We start from the raw sequence: 16,174 nt of genomic DNA, 5'->3' as shown, positions 1-16,174 counted from the left end.
CGTAATACTCGCTCTGTCTCAAGCACTTTATAACGCGCTTATCTTCTGCGCTAAACACCATTTTCTAACTCTGCGCTGGATGAGGTCATCACGCCGTCACCAATTCCAAATATGTATTAGATTATTACATTTAAGAATTATTTGATAATCTCCTGTGACAGACCTCTAATTACTCACATTTTCATGTAAATGTGGTGATTTTTCTGCAAGGTATAGCAAACTAAACGGTGCATGCGCGTCTCATATACTCCATCTTAGTTCCAGATAGCGGGGAAGAAGACGCAGCACCCCAAAGTGCATGAATACAGAAATCCTACATTTCAGGGTCAACTCAGGACCCCTTCATCAGAGAGGTGCATGAGCTGACCCCGAAATGCAGGATGTCTGTATTCATTCACTTTGGGGTGCTGCGCCTTCATTCCCAGTCCCCGGAATGGGGTATGTTTCTATATGATGCGTGCACAAGCTTGGTATTTTTAACGTGTGCTACCTCGATATAGAGATATATGTATATATATTATGTACATTTTTTGTTATTTATAACAAAAAAAAATTTGAACATTATTATTTGTTCACTTTTATCCTCCATTACCTGGGAAGTCTCTCCTCCTGCATCTCACCATGCCCTCCCTACTGCTTTTTCTGTTTTTGTTTCCTCACTCCTTTGTGAATGTCTCTGTTCTCTCACACATCCCCACTGCACCATTATTTATACACCCCTCTCCCAACAACTTCTTTACCCCTTGTTGCAGGGTACATGCAACTACACACGTGGGTTTCTTGACAAGGCTGTTTTATTTTGCCTTGAAAAATATACAGCACACAAAACAAAAATAGCTCTTTTTCAGCAACAAACGAAAATGGCTTTTCCTTCAGCAAACCGAACAAAACAGTTTCTCTTTAGCAGACAGTTTATATATATGCAGCTACCCTTTTTCTATGCAGGGGACAGACAGTTCACAGTTTCACTACTTTGCTACTCAGACCTATCTTTCAGGAATCACTTTAGCAGCTTACTCCTCTCATCAACAGCAAGCTCCATGTGTCTACAACCTGGGTTTTAACACACCTCGATTAGGCAGCTGGGATCCAACTAATTGTCCTGAGGTTCCCAGCTGAAGTTTAACCTAGTCAGTGCTGCACTGCAGACTAGACATAGGTTTTCCAGGCATATAACTGGTGGCTTTTATTTACACTGTCACACCTCTCAATAAAAAAACACCCACACAAATCCTCTATTCACACCCTCTATCTACTCCTTCCCACTGCTGGGGATCTCCCCATAGCCTGAAGCCAGACATACACACCTGATCTCACTCATGCGTCCCTGCCATCTCTTCCCCTGTAAATGGTGTTAACCTTTTCATTTAGTACTGACCAGCCTTAAATCTCACCCCACAAATCAAGTATCCCAACAGCCTGCCCTCATGGCTATTGTCCCACACCCAGCCACTCCTACCACCCATTGTGACCAAGCACTGCCATCTACAGCACTTATTCCCTCACCTGCTGTCTCTGTAAGTTTCCCATTAAACCTCTTAGATTGTAAGCTCTTCGGGGCAGGTATTTCCTTTCCTATTGTCTGATTTTTTTGTATAATTATAATTCCCTGTACTGTATTCTTTGTGAAGCGCTGAGTACACTTTTGGCGCTATATAAAGACATACAATACAAATACATTTCCTGCACACAATCTGATATATACTGTACTTTAACCAACACATTTCCCCTCCCCCTCCTCTGTACGACAGGTACCGTCTCCTGTTAAGAATATCAGGATCTCTTCCAAGAGGGTGAGTCCTGCATTAATAATGAAGAATAATAATGATAAGACTGTGCTGATAGACACAGGGTAACCCACGGTAAGAGGCGATTCTGAGGCCACGGGGAGGAAGTTGGGATTGGAGAAGATATTGTAGAGACAGAGCACTGGGAGTAATGTTGAGCAGCAGATGAGAAATGACAGTACAGACGTATAGTAATGCAGGAGAGAGTCTTCCTGGTGCTGTGGGATTCAGAAGCAGCAACTCAATGGGCAGAGTTAGAGGCCGCAGTGGAAGTGAGGTTGGGCTGGTGTAGGTTTGGCGTTGGCTGCGGTTGGGCTGGTGTAGGTTTGGCGTTGGCTGCGGTTGGGCTGGTGTGGGGTTGGCGTTGGCTGCGGTTGGGCTGGTGTAGGTTTGGCGTTGGCTGCGGTTGGGCTGGTGAGGATTTGGTGTTAGCTGCGGGTCTCTCTCTGCAGCACCAGTTGTACATCTCTTCAGCCGTGGGGCTGACCCAGCTGTCCCTTCATCGTTGCGCTGGTTATGGGGACTCGTGTGCCGACTGCTGCCTGGCCCGAGATCCCTATTGCGCTTGGGATGGGAGGGGCTGCGTGCGTTACACCCCCTCCACCACCAGGTGAGTGCCACCTCTCCACCACACAGCACGGACGGAGTGTCACCTCTACTACCCTCTATATATGCAGATACCATCACAGACAATGACAGATGCCACCTTTTCCAGGTACTGTCACGCGCCACGGCCTCCTCCTTACAATCTGGCTAGTGATATATATATCTTTGCAGGAGGAGTCGGCGGCAAGATGTCAGACATGGGGACCCCATGAGACAGTGTCGGGGCTATAACATGCAAGGTAAGAGACAGAGCAGGAGGTGGATATGGATATGGATATGGGAGGTGAGGTTACAGTACAGAGCATGGATATAACACCTGTCCCCACTCTCTGTAGTGGATCGGGGGGTCTCGGAACAGCTGCAGATTGGGGTGGAGGGAGGAAGTGTGTTCCTGCAATGTGACACCAGGTCCCCCCTCGAGAGTGTCACGTGGCTACTGCAGAGAGACGGATCCCAGCAACGCAAAGAGGTGAGTGTACATATTTCTGTACACTTCATATTCTGCCATTATTGTACGATCCACCTGTGGAACCGGACGTGGCAATTATTTTCCTTAACTCTCTTACCGGCGAGTTCCGTAATCTTTCTCCCGCACCCGATGACAAACATCTGCAGACGGGTATATTTGGGGGGTGCTCGTGTGTTAATGCGGGACACCTTTTTTCCCACATATTTGTTTTACTCGCATTGAATTATATTTATATAACATATATTGCATGTACTAGAAAAGGCGCACTCGCGGTATTGTAGATATGCCTCGCATGCGCATGAATCCAGCGAGAACGCGCGTACAGTAAACGAGATACCCAGTGCTCCGTCAAATATAAAAATACATTTATTTATATCAAACGCATTTTATATTTCACAAAAGCCATTGAAGGGCCTGGGTGTCTTCTAAAGAATATATTTACACTATCTCTCACTTAAACAATACCCCGCTATGTACACACGAAGCCCCCCACATTTCCGCATGGTGTGTGTCCCGCCTCAGGTCCGGCTCCCGGTGATGGAAGGAGGAGCAGTGCTGCGCTCTGTACAGACGCGAGACGCCGGAGTGTATACCTGCCTGGGCACGGAGAACGGTTTCCGTCGCTCTCGGGGGAGAGTCAGGCTTGGGGTCCTGCCTCAGGACCTCCTGGAGAAACTGACTGCTACCCCTACTCTAACCCCACTCCCTGCCCACTGCCCTCCTCCACGCAAACCACGACCCGCACTACCTCAGCCAGACCGGAACTGACCGTGGCTCCCGGGAAGAGGGACAGGAGGGCTGGTCCAGGCTCCATCACTTGCACTCCAGCCAGGGGAGAGGATTTAGGGGCAGCACCAACCCCCCTCACCGATAACCCAATGACTATGTGCCGCGGGGTGTGTCTGGCCATGAAGGGGTTAAGTGGCACAGCATGTGTTGGGGTTGTCAGATTATAGGGTAAAGTAAGACATTCCAGAACAGAGAGGACTGTGTGTGAGAGGGATGCACAGTGTGTGTTATATTTCCTTTTATTTATCACACTGGATTGTGACTTTGAAGCCGCAGTGTGTTTTTGGATTCCTGTACCTGAATGTTGTGGCGCGTGTATTATTTTGTTTGTGTCTGTGTGCATCCTCTCTCCTGCACACAGTTACTGCACAGATAAGATGTGCCCGGCGTGGGTTACTATTCCCATGCTACGTATTAGCGGGCAACTTCGGCTATACACAGTGGGCAGTTCAGTGGCGCACAAGGGGTTACGCAGCCTGCTGTGGACATCGTCCTTGTGGAGTGATTTGATTCATAATTATCAGCACATGTAACTTTTCTAGCAATATCCGACTCACAAAACAAGAAATGAAATCTATTTTGTATCCGTGTTCCTCGTGTTGTCCTTGCTGCTTATAAAAGATTGTCAGGGGGAAGTGTCTGGCGGTGCTGGGCTACCTCGCTATAAGAGCACCTACCCCCAGGGGCTTCTGCAGGTGACCCGGGGAGGAATGGGGATCATGGAGGAACCAGAAATGTATTTAAGGCGCAAGACCTGGATCATTAGAACCAAAGACGTCTTCAAAACCCTTTGTCACCGGGATTGCATAATAATAGTGTCATTAGCTGCAATAAATACACACTTTCCGGGCAGTAATGTGTAGGGCTCTGGGGACGGCGAAAGTGAAACGCCGCCTTCTCTCGCTTTCCTGCCAGCCCTGAACTAGGTCAAAACATACAGGATAACACAAACCTCTGTCCTGCAACACCTCTCCCACCTCCCGCAATGCAAAACAAGGTCACACACAGCTTCCAAAAACCTCTAGCTTTATTTCTACGTGTCAGAAAAGGTAACCCCCCCACAAGGGAGGAGTCCAATGGATTTTTTTTTTGTTTTTGTACATTTTCTAGAAACCTTTTTTTCTTTTTTTACCAAAGTGTTCTGGACAAAGTGAACATGTGGGGGTGGGGGTGCACAAACCCACGGGTCCTGGATACAAGGGGGGGTGGCGCTGGGCAGTTAGTAAGTGTAGCGTTCGCAAAAGAATAGGGAATAAATAAAATTGAAGGTGCCCCACCAAAAAGCCACTGTTACGGCAGCCCCCCACCCAAATGCTGGTTTTGGACACCTCTACGTGTGGCTTTAGTCCCGGGGTAGTGTGAGGGAGCAGAATTGTCCATGCTTCAGGAGGTTCCCCCTTTCCCCTGGATCAGGGTGTGTAATAAGGGGACTAAGCAGTCACCCTGCAGGATGTACAGAGAGAACATGCTGAATGGAGCCGTTACCCTTTGTGCCTCATGTCCAAGTAATTCGCAGATTAGTCAGGGATGAAAGATTTGTACTCTGCTCCCCGGATACTGCACTCCTTCCAGGGGTTCTGCTGCCTGTCACAGCCGGGCAGCGCCACCTTCCACAGAGCCGCCCGCCCCCCACCCCCGACAGAGGAGCGTCCCCCCATCTTCCAACAGGGAAAGGAGTATAAATAGAACAGACAATGCCGTGTAAGAGGGAGTCGGGGTCATCTGGTTCTCACCTCCCTCACAGCCGCCTCAATTCTTCAGCGAGGTGAAAGTCCAACGGTGTCACTGTCCCAGCCTCGTACAGTGTAATGTCGTCACGCTGACTGTCACAAGCGCTTCTGTGTGCGAGAGAAAACAGGTTACCTCAGCCTTTCACCCCCTCTCCTCTGCCATCGCTGCCGGTAATACATTCAATATTTTGCCAGGTCACAGGAAAACGTTAAAACCAGGGATGTTCATCTTGTTCCCCAAAGGGGCTGGGGCAGAAAACATTTAGGCGCAGAAGGACCACAAGCTGCTTGTAATGTTATTTTAGATGCATTTACTTACTATATTTCAACATAATGCCAGCATTACTATGGTAAAAAGTGTCCTGCCCACTCAATTTAAAACCTTTTTTTTCCCATTGGAATAACTTTTAAACCTGTAACAGAGACAATTTGTTTCCTTCCGCCCTTTATTACTCCAGAGAGTTCTGTTGTGTTAGAATCCCCAGTGTCGCGTGACGTGCAAACGTGCAAACGTGCCACGCACTTTCCCGTCGGAAACCTTCCAATAAGCGCATTAAAGCAAAGTCTCTTATTAAATTAGCATGTTATCATTGTATTATTGAAGGTGAATTTGGGGGGAAAATGCAGAATATTCTCAGATGCAGCCTGAGCGCACACTGTAACTACACCATCTTCAAAAGAACCATTCCTTTAGTGTGTTACGGGTGCGAGCGGGGGTACGGGGGCTCTCCCTGTGCTTGAAGAGTAACAAAAACATTGCTATGATCAATGATATGAAAATGACTGAATGATATTTATCCGTTTAATAATAATAATACTACTTATCCTGAAAACATTTCCCATAACGTATAAATAATTTGAATGGTTTCCAGTTATAAATCTTACTAACGGAATGTATTTTCTCAGATAAATGACATCTTTCCCACCTCAGGAAGGGATTAAGATGAATGGGGCAGGAAGGGATCCACTACCCACAAAAATTGGGGGCAGAAGGAAGGGTGCAGAGATCGCGCTTACACTCGCGACTTTAAAGCTGCAGCGGCTTTAACTGCAAGTCACAACTGTCCCTAAAATTGGCTCCATGGTTGACAGCAAATACCCCAATAATAAATAAAAGTCAATATCAATTTCCCCATCCCGCCCTCACTATATCCCCCATCCTGTCCTCACTATATCCCCCCATCCCGCCCTCACTATATCCCCCATCCCGTCCTCACTATATCCCCCATCCCGTCTTCACTATATCCCCCCATCCCGCCCTCACTATATCCCCCCATCCCGCCCTCACTATATCCCCCCATCCCGCCCTCACTATATCCCCCCATCCCGCCCTCACTATATCCCCCATCCTGCCCTCACTATATCCCCCCTCCTGCCCTCACTATATCCCCCCATCCTGCCCTCACTATATCCCCCCATCCCGCCCTCACTATAACCCCCCATCCCGCCCTCACTATATCCCCCATCCCGTCCTCACTATATCCCCCCATCCCGCCCTCACTATATCCCCCATCCCGTCCTCACTATATCCCCCATCCCGCCCTCACTATATCCCCCATCCCGCCTTCACTATACACCCCCATCCCGTCTTCACTATACACCCCCATCCCGTCTTCACTATACCCCCATCCCGTCTTCACTATATCCCCCCATCCCGTCTTCACTATATCCCCCCATCCCGCCCTCACTATATCCCCCCATCCCGTCCTCACTATATCCCCCATCCCGCCCTCACTATATCCCCCATCCCGCCCTCACTATATCCCCCATCCCGTCCTCACTATATCCCCCATCCCGTCCTCACTATATCCCCCATCCCGTCCTCACTATATCCCCCCATCCCGCCCTCACTATACCCCCCATCCCGTCTTCACTATACCCCCCCATCCCGTCTTCACTATACCCCCCCATCCCGTTTTCACTATACCCCCCCATCCCGTTTTCACTATACCCCCCCATCCCGCCCTCACTATATCCCCCATCCCGCCCTCACTATATCCCCCATCCCGTCCTCACTATATCCCCCATCCCGCCCTCACTATATCCCCCATCCTGTCCTCACTATATCCCCCCATCCCGCCCTCACTATATCCCCCATCCTGTCTTCACTATATCCCCCATCCCGCCCTCACTATATCCCCCATCCCGTCCTCACTATATCCCCATCCCGTCTTCACTATACCCCCCCATCCAGCCTTCACTATACCCCCCCATCCCGTCTTCACTATACCCCCCCATCCCGCCCTCACTATATCCCCCATCCCGCCCCCTCACTATATCCCCCATCCCGCCCCCTCACTATATCCCCCATCTCGCCCTCACTATATCCCCCATCCCGTCCTCACTATATCCCCCCATCCCGCCCTCACTATATCCCCCATCCCGTCCTCACTATATCCCCCCATCCCGCCCTCACTATATCCCCCATCCCGTCCTCACTATATCCCCCATCCCGCCCTCACTATATCCCCCATCCCGCCTTCACTATACCCCCCCATCCCGTCTTCACTATACCCCCCCATCCCGTCTTCACTATACCCCCATCCCGTCTTCACTATATCCCCCCATCCCGCCCTCACTATATCCCCCATCCCGCCCTCACTATATCCCCCATCCCGCCCTCACTATATCCCCCCATCCCGCCCTCACTATATCCCCCATCCCGCCCTCACTATATCCCCGTCATACTGCGCACCTCGCCCCCGTTCTGGCTGGCTTCGCTCCCCGGTTTTCGCGGGCTCTCCTTGCCGGATTCCTGTGCTCGGATGTCGCTGCGGCTTCTCTTTGGTCCCAGCTCCTCCTTGGGGAGGACGGGGGGCGGGTACCCCTCGCACCGCTCACTCCTCCGCTTCTTCTTCTTCTCTGGGTCTTTCCCTTTCCCCCGAGCAGCTCTCCGCTCGCACCTCTCAATCTGCCGGGGACACGGTGTGGCATTGAGACGCCGACCTTCTCATGTGAGGTCACACACATTCAGGTATAGCCCCCCGATTACTTCTGCACGCGCCGGTGTACACGCCTGTGTGTGTACACGCCTGTGTGTGTACACGCCTGTGTGTGTACACGCCTGTGTGTGTACACGCCTGTGTGTGTACACGCCTGTGTGTGTACACGCCTGTGTGTGTACACGCCTGTGTGTGTACACGCCTGTGTGTTCTTTACATAAATCCCTTCGCTGCCAGCTGGGGCTCGCTATATAATATTGCTATTAATGACTAGTTGGCTCACAGCAGCAACGAGTTAAACAATAATCATAATGTTTCTCATAATCACTATAAATATATGTACATTGCACAGTCCAGGGCAGTAACATTATATCTGTATTTATAGGTACAGTAAAAAGATTTGGGTATATACGGGTACACTGCAGAATAAATCAGATAATGACATGTTGCGGACGCATTGCAACGCCGCGGAGAATAAATACAGCGCTTGGCCACCGCGGGATAAACATCGAAAGCCCAGCTAGGAGGCGGCAGAAATAACCACACCGGCCCTTCCTCTGGGCAGAGGCCCATTATACAAGCAATGGGCACGGAGAAAGATTTAAACGCCAAGCTCCGCTCACTTCACGGCCATTGAATTGTGTGCACCGGGTTTGAATTCCAGTTTCCGCTCTTTGGGGCCTCGCTCCCTTTATCTCTGTGTCCCAGGCACCAACATGAGACAGTAAGTTCTTTGGCCAGCAGCGCGCTGTGCCTGGGCGTTTTTATGTACAGCGCTACGTGCACTGGCAGAGCCATTTAAGACAGACTGAATATTATTTGCATGGTATACACGGGTTACCTCGATCAGCGAGCGCAGTCTGGCCACGCAGGGCGGGTGTGACGCTTGCAGCAGTCTCCAGATACTCTGCTCTTCTTCCAGCGTCACCTCCAGCAAGTCGCCCTCCAACATCAGGTCCTCCAGCAGTGCCCGAGACCCCAGCGACAGGTCCAGCACTGCCACCCCCCCAATACGCGGGAGCAGGGCAGTCAGGGCATCTAAATCTGTGCCAAGGGGGGAGAAGAATGAGCGCGCGTGCAGCACCAGCGCAATGCATTCTGGGAATATGGCGGGCTGGTACGGTTTCATTACCTGGCATTGCACACGTGCCATTCTCCGAGTGAGAGTCGCCATTCTCATGGGGAACCTGGAGACAATGAGAGAGAGATATATAGATATATAGATGACACGCGCACACGCACGGAAATAAAATACAGCCAACTAGCTACACGTATCTGTACAAAACTGTCTTCCAGAGGGGGACAGGGCAGCTCCCCAGGGTGTGTGTGTATTAGTGTGTATATTAGTGTGTATATTAGTGTGTATAGATACAAGTTTTACACTGCTTGGGATTATCGGTAGTCAGTCACAACTTGTGAAGATAAACCGTTTCTAAAACCACTTTAACACAACCCCCTCTTCCAAAAAATCACAACCAAATGCATCTTTCCTGTTGGATTGGAAGAAGATTACAATGTAACTAGCGATGCGCTTTCCCTGGGAATCCCACACTCGCCTCCGCACAGGGCAAAGTAACCCGCGCACCTCACACTCGCCTCCGCACAGGGCAAAGTAACCCGCGCACCTCACACTCGCCTCCGCACAGGGCAAAGTAACCCGCGCACCTCACACTCGCCTCCGCACAGGGCAAAGTAACCCGCGCACCTCACACTCGCCTCCGCACAGGGCAAAGTAACCCGCGCACCTCACACTCGCCTCCGCACAGGGCAAAGTAACCCGCGCACCTCACACTCGCCTCCGCACAGGGCAAAGTAACCCGCGCACCTCACACTCGCCTCCCTCCGCACAGGGCAAAGTAACCCGCGCACCTCACACTCGCCTCCATCCGCACAGGGCAAAGTAACCCGCGCACCTCACACTCGCCTCCCTCCGCACAGGGCAAAGTAACCCGCGCACCTCACACTCGCCTCCCTCCGCACAGGGCAAAGTAACCCGCGCACCTCACACTCGCCTCCCTCCGCACAGGGCAAAGTAACCCGCGCACCTCACACTCGCCTCCCTCCGCACAGGGCAAAGTAACCCGCGCACCTCACACTCGCCTCCCTCCGCACAGGGCAAAGTAACCCGCGCACCTCACACTCGCCTCCCTCCGCACAGGGCAAAGTAACCCGCGCACCTCACACTCGCCTCCCTCCGCACAGGGCAAAGTAACCCGCGCACCTCACACTCGCCTCCCTCCGCACAGGGCAAAGTAACCCGCGCACCTCACACTCGCCTCCGCACAGGGCAAAGTAACCCGCGCACCTCACACTCGCCTCCGCACAGGGCAAAGTAACCCGCGCACCTCACACTCGCCTCCGCACAGGGCAAAGTAACCCGCGCACCTCACACTCGCCTCCGCACAGGGCAAAGTAACCCGCGCACCTCACACTCGCCTCCGCACAGGGCAAAGTAACCCGCGCACCTCACACTCGCCTCCGCACAGGGCAAAGTAACCCGCGCACCTCACACTCGCCTCCGCACAGGGCAAAGTAACCCGCGCACCTCACACTCGCCTCCGCACAGGGCAAAGTAACCCGCGCACCTCACACTCGCCTCCGCACAGGGCAAAGTAACCCGCGCACCTCACACTCGCCTCCGCACAGGGCAAAGTAACCCGCGCACCTCACACTCGCCTCCGCACAGGGCAAAGTAACCCGCGCACCTCACACTCGCCTCCGCACAGGGCAAAGTAACCCGCGCACCCCACACTCGCCTCCGCACAGGGCAAAGTAACCCGCGCACCTCACACTCGCCTCCGCACAGGGCAAAGTAACCCGCGCACCTCACACTCGCCTCCGCACAGGACAAAGTAACCCGCGCACCTCACACTCGCCTCCGCACAGGACAAAGTAACCCGCGCACCTCACACTCGCCTCCGCACAGGGCAAAGTAACCCGCGCACCTCACACTCGCCTCCGCACAGGGCAAAGTAACCCGCGCACCTCACACTCGCCTCCGCACAGGGCAAAGTAACCCGCGCACCTCACACTCGCCTCCGCACAGGGCAAAGTAACCCGCGCACCTCACACTCGCCTCCGCACAGGACAAAGTAACCCGCGCACCTCACACTCGCCTCCGCACAGGACAAAGTAACCCGCGCACCTCACACTCGCCTCCGCACAGGGCAAAGTAACCCGCGCACCTCACACTCGCCTCCGCACAGGGCAAAGTAACCCGCGCACCCCACACTCGCCTCCGCACAGGGCAAAGTAACCCGCGCACCTCACACTCGCCTCCGCACAGGGCAAAGTAACCCGCGCACCTCACACTCGCCTCCGCACAGGGCAAAGTAACCCGCGCACCTCACACTCGCCTCCGCACAGGGCAAAGTAACCCGCGCACCTCACACTCGCCTCCGCACAGGGCAAAGTAACCCGCGCACCTCACACTCGCCTCCGCACAGGGCAAAGTAACCCGCGCACCTCACACTCGCCTCCGCACAGGACAAAGTAACCCGCGCACCTCACACTCGCCTCCGCACAGGGCAAAGTAACCCGCGCACCTCACACTCGCCTCCGCACAGGGCAAAGTAACCCGCGCACCTCACACTCGCCTCCGCACAGGGCAAAGTAACCCGCGCACCTCACACTCGCCTCCGCACAGGGCAAAGTAACCCGCGCACCTCACACTCGCCTCCGCACAGGGCAAAGTAACCCGCACACCTCACACTCGCCTCCGCACAGGGCAAAGTAACCCGCGCACCTCACACTCGCCTCCGCACAGGGCAAAGTAACCCGCGCACCTCACACTCGCCTCCGCACAGGACAAAGTAACCCGCGCACCTCACACTCGCCTCCGCACAGGGCAAAGTAACCCGCGCACCTCACACTCGCCTCCGCACAGGGCAAAGTAACCCGCGCACCTCACACTCGCCTCCGCACAGGACAAAGTAACCCGCGCACCTCACACTCGCCTCCGCACAGGGCAAAGTAACCCACGCACCTCACACTCGCATCCGCACAGGGCAAAGTAACCCGCGCACCTCACACTCGCCTCCGCACAGGGCAAAGTAACCCGCGCACCCCACACTCGCCTCCGCACAGGGCAAAGTAACCCGCGCACCTCACACTCGCCTCCGCACAGGGCAAAGTAACCCGCGCACCTCACACTCGCCTCCGCACAGGGCAAAGTAACCCGCGCACCCCACACTCGCCTCCGCACAGGGCAAAGTAACCCGCGCACCTCACACTCGCCTCCGCACAGGGCAAAGTAACCCGCGCACCTCACACTCGCCTCCGCACAGGGCAAAGTAACCCGCGCACCTCACACTCGCCTCCGCACAGGGCAAAGTAACCCGCACACCTCACACTCGCCTCCGCACAGGGCAAAGTAACCCGCGCACCTCACACTCGCCTCCGCACAGGGCAAAGTAACCCGCACACCTCACACTCGCCTCCGCACAGGGCAAAGTAACCCGCGCATCTCACACTCGCCTCCGCACAGGGCAAAGTAACCCGCGCACCTCACACTCGCATCCGCACAGGACAAAGTAACCCGCGCACCTCACACTCGCCTCCGCACAGGGCAAAGTAACCCGCGCACCTCACACTCGCCTCCGCACAGGGCAAAGTAACCCGCGCACCTCACACTCGCCTCCGCACAGGGCAAAGTAACCCGCGCACCTCACACTCGCCTCCGCACAGGGCAAAGTAACCCGCGCACCTCACACTCGCCTCCGCACAGGGCAAAGTAACCCGCGCACCTCACACTCGCCTCCGCACAGGGCAAAGTAACCCGCGCACCTCACACTCGCCTCCGCACAGGGCAAAGTAACCCGCGCACCTCACACTCGCCTCCGCACAGGGCAAAGTAACCCGCGCACCTCACACTCGCCTCCGCACAGGGCAAAGTAACCCGCGCACCTCACACTCGCCTCCGCACAGGGCAAAGTAACCCGCGCACCTCACACTCGCCTCCGCACAGGGCAAAGTAACCCGCGCACCTCACACTCGCCTCCGCACAGGGCAAAGTAACCCGTGCACCTCAGGATGGGAGCAGAGTTATAGTGACTGCTATATTCGCACAGACCGCAGCACCCGTTTCTCAGACCGCTCCCACAAACCCTCACAGGGTTCCCCCTCCCACCCACACTCACAGGGTTCCCCCCTCCCACACTCACAGGGTCTCTCCCGCCCCACCCTCACCGTAACCCCCCTGCACACTCACAGGGTTCCCCCTCCCACCCACACTCACAGGGTTCCCCCTCCCACCCACACTCACAGGGTTCCCCCTCCCACCCACACTCACAGGGTCTCCCCCCCCCAACCCTCACCGTAACCCCCCTGCACACACTCACAGGGTTCCCCCTCCCACCCACACTCACAGGGTTCCCCCTCCCACCCTCACCGTAACCCCCCTGCACACACTCACAGGGTTTTGTTCGTTCCGGGTCGTCTCTCGCAGTGCCTGCGGGTCCTTGCAGTGCTGCACCCTCTGCCTACGCTCTGCCAGCGTTACACTGGCGGAGGAGATTTCGGATGTTGCCAGGACCCTGCGCGCCCTGTCCTGCCAGCTCATCGCTCGCTCTGTTAGGCACTGCAGCGCCTCCCCCTCCGGCAGGCGCACGGGCAGCTTCTGGAGGGCTACTAGGAGAGAGAGGATGGTCTGCAGCCGCGGGCGTCGGGAGCGTACGCAGAGCTGGCACAGGAAGCGGCTGTCCCACTCCCACCAGGCCAGAGACGGGGAGAAGTGGGGGCCGCGGTAAGAGGAGAGGCGTGGCGCGGGCACGCACAGGCCATGGAATAGGTCCTGGCACAGCTCACACCGTAACATGAGGTCCCCAGGGGGTTCCCCACACACGCACACACACCCCCGCTCCAGGGAGGAGGAGTTCATCGCACGCAGCCGCAGGATCCCCGTCTTCTCCTTGTGCTCCCCCTCCTTAAACGCCAGCACCTGATGGGAAAAGAAAGGGGTCCGTGACCAGGTGGGCGAGTGCTGCCCGGGGCACACGCTCAGTATGCCGGTTACTCACTATGCAGCCGGGATCCCGCAGATCCTGTGCCGACAGCCCCAGGCTCTCGATATCGGAGCGGTACAGGCCCTGCTCCTTCTCCCTCTTCCACTGAGACCTCTTCCCAGTCTCCGAAGAAACGTCTGCACATGGACACAGCACCTGCGGGAGGAGAGAAACCCAGCCCTGCTCAGGGAGCGGCCGCCACACCCCCCCCAGCCCTGCTCAGGGAGCGGCCGCCACACCCCCCCCCAGCCCTGCTCAGGGAGCGGCCGCCACACCCCCCCCAGCCCTGCTCAGGGAGCGGCCGCCACACCCCCCCCAGCCCTGCTCAGGGAGCGCCCGCCACGTCCCCATCCCTGCTCAGAGAGCGGCAGCCACGTCCCCCCCAGCCCTGCTCAGGGAGCGGCAGCCACGTCCCCCCCAGCCCTGCTCAGGGAGCGGCCGCCACGTCCCCCCAGCCCTGCTCAGGGAGCGGCCGCCACGCCCCCCCCCCCAGCCCTGCTCAGGGAGCGGCCGCCACGTCCCCCCCAGCCCTGCTCAGGGAGCGGCAGCCACGTCCCCCCCAGCCCTGCTCAGGGAGCGGCCGCCACGCCCCCCAGCCCTGCTCAGGGAGCGGCAGCCACGTCCCCCCCAGCCCTGCTCAGGGAGCGGCCGCCACGCCCCCCAGCCCTGCTCAGGGAGCGGCAGCCACGTCCCCCCCAGCCCTGCTCAGGGAGCGCCAGCCACGCCCCCCAGCCCTGCTCAGGTAGCGCCAGCCACGCCCTCCCAGCCCTGCTCAGGTAGCGCCAGCCACGCCCCCCCAGCCCTGCTCAGGTAGCGCCAGCCACGCCCCCCCCAGCCCTGCTCAGGTAGCGCCAGCCACGCCCCCCCCCAGCCCTGCTCAGGGAGCGCCAGCCACGCCCCCCCCAGCCCTGCTCAGGGAGCGCCAGCCACGCCCCCCCCAGCCCTGCTCAGGGAGCGACAGCCACGTCCCCCAGCCCTGCTCAGGGAGCGACAGCCACGTCCCCCAGCCCTGCTCAGGGAGCGACAGCCACGTCCCCCCAGCCCTGCTCAGGGAGCGGCAGCCACGTCCCCCCAGCCCTGCTCAGGGAGCGGCAGCCACGCCCCCCCAGCCCTGCTCAGGGAGCGGCAGCCACGCCCCCCCAGCCCTGCTCAGGGAGCGGCAGCCACGCCCCCCCAGCCCTGCTCAGGGAGCGGCAGCCACGCCCCCCCAGCCCTGCTCAGGGAGCGGCAGCCACGCCCCCCAGCCCTGCTCAGGGAGCGCCAGCCACGCCCCCCAGCCCTGCTCAGGGAGCGCCAGCCACGCCCCCCAGCCCTGCTCAGGGAGCGCCAGCCACGCCCCCCAGCCCTGCTCAGGGAGCGCCAGCCACGCCCCCCAGCCCTGCTCAGGACATATACATGTTGCTTAAATTCGGAAAACAGCAACAGAATGGGGGCGCCCTTGTGGCCCCTGACGGGGATGAAAAGTAAGTGACATGGGGCCCAAATGTACAGGAGTTAAAGGTCACCTGTGGGATGTGAGGATCACCCACTGGCCTGGGTCAGGGGTCAGAGGCGAGCTTACCTCTAGGAGTGTGTAGCACGAGTTCTTCTTCAGGAAGGTCTTGGTTGCCTTGTCCCTCCAGGAGTGTGCAGCGGCGACCTGAACCTCCAGCTGGTGCAGCTCATCCATCTTCACAGGCAGGTCCCGGCCTACAGCAACCAGCCCCTCCAGGTCATCCAGGCAAGGGTAGTGATCCCCGCTCTGCACAGACAGCACGTGGGTACAGGGATACAGGGTGTGCCCGACATGTACACATCGTACCAGTGTCTACAAACAGCACGTGTGTACAGGGATACAGCGTCTGCCCGA

The 16,174-nt window shown here is 56.5% G+C and overlaps 3 protein-coding genes across 6 annotated transcripts in view; 2 read left to right on the top strand and 1 right to left on the bottom strand.

The window, feature by feature from the left end:
- The window catches only part of LOC142471955 (semaphorin-3F-like), a 43,782-nt gene extending 39,542 nt beyond the window's left edge, over positions 1-4,240 (top strand). For all 4 annotated transcript variants that reach the window (XM_075578487.1, XM_075578488.1, XM_075578485.1 and 1 more), the window contains 5 exons: positions 1,752-1,793; positions 2,240-2,397; positions 2,565-2,632; positions 2,729-2,862; positions 3,385-4,240. In XM_075578487.1, the coding sequence (XP_075434602.1) occupies positions 1,752-1,793; positions 2,240-2,397; positions 2,565-2,632; positions 2,729-2,862; positions 3,385-3,630 (648 nt within the window). In that variant the 3' untranslated portion in view covers positions 3,631-4,240. The remainder of the gene's footprint in view (positions 1-1,751; positions 1,794-2,239; positions 2,398-2,564; positions 2,633-2,728; positions 2,863-3,384) is intronic.
- The window catches only part of RIBC1 (RIB43A domain with coiled-coils 1), a 538,781-nt gene that overhangs the window by 361,538 nt on the left and 161,069 nt on the right, over positions 1-16,174 (top strand). The gene's annotated exons all lie outside the window — the stretch shown is intronic.
- Positions 4,661-16,174, bottom strand: part of KDM5C (lysine demethylase 5C) — a 41,418-nt gene continuing 29,904 nt past the window's right edge. Inside the window, 7 exon segments of the mRNA XM_075578469.1 lie at positions 4,661-5,489; positions 8,077-8,292; positions 9,165-9,367; positions 9,456-9,510; positions 13,737-14,261; positions 14,341-14,481; positions 15,887-16,066. Of these exon segments, the coding sequence (XP_075434584.1) occupies positions 5,478-5,489; positions 8,077-8,292; positions 9,165-9,367; positions 9,456-9,510; positions 13,737-14,261; positions 14,341-14,481; positions 15,887-16,066 (1,332 nt within the window). The 3' untranslated portion in view covers positions 4,661-5,477.

Source organism: Ascaphus truei, chromosome 21 (genome assembly GCF_040206685.1).
Source record: "Ascaphus truei isolate aAscTru1 chromosome 21, aAscTru1.hap1, whole genome shotgun sequence".
Lineage (NCBI taxonomy): Eukaryota > Metazoa > Chordata > Amphibia > Anura > Ascaphidae > Ascaphus > Ascaphus truei.
Note: the sequence above shows the minus strand (reverse complement) of the source record. Positions and strands in the feature narration are given on the sequence as shown.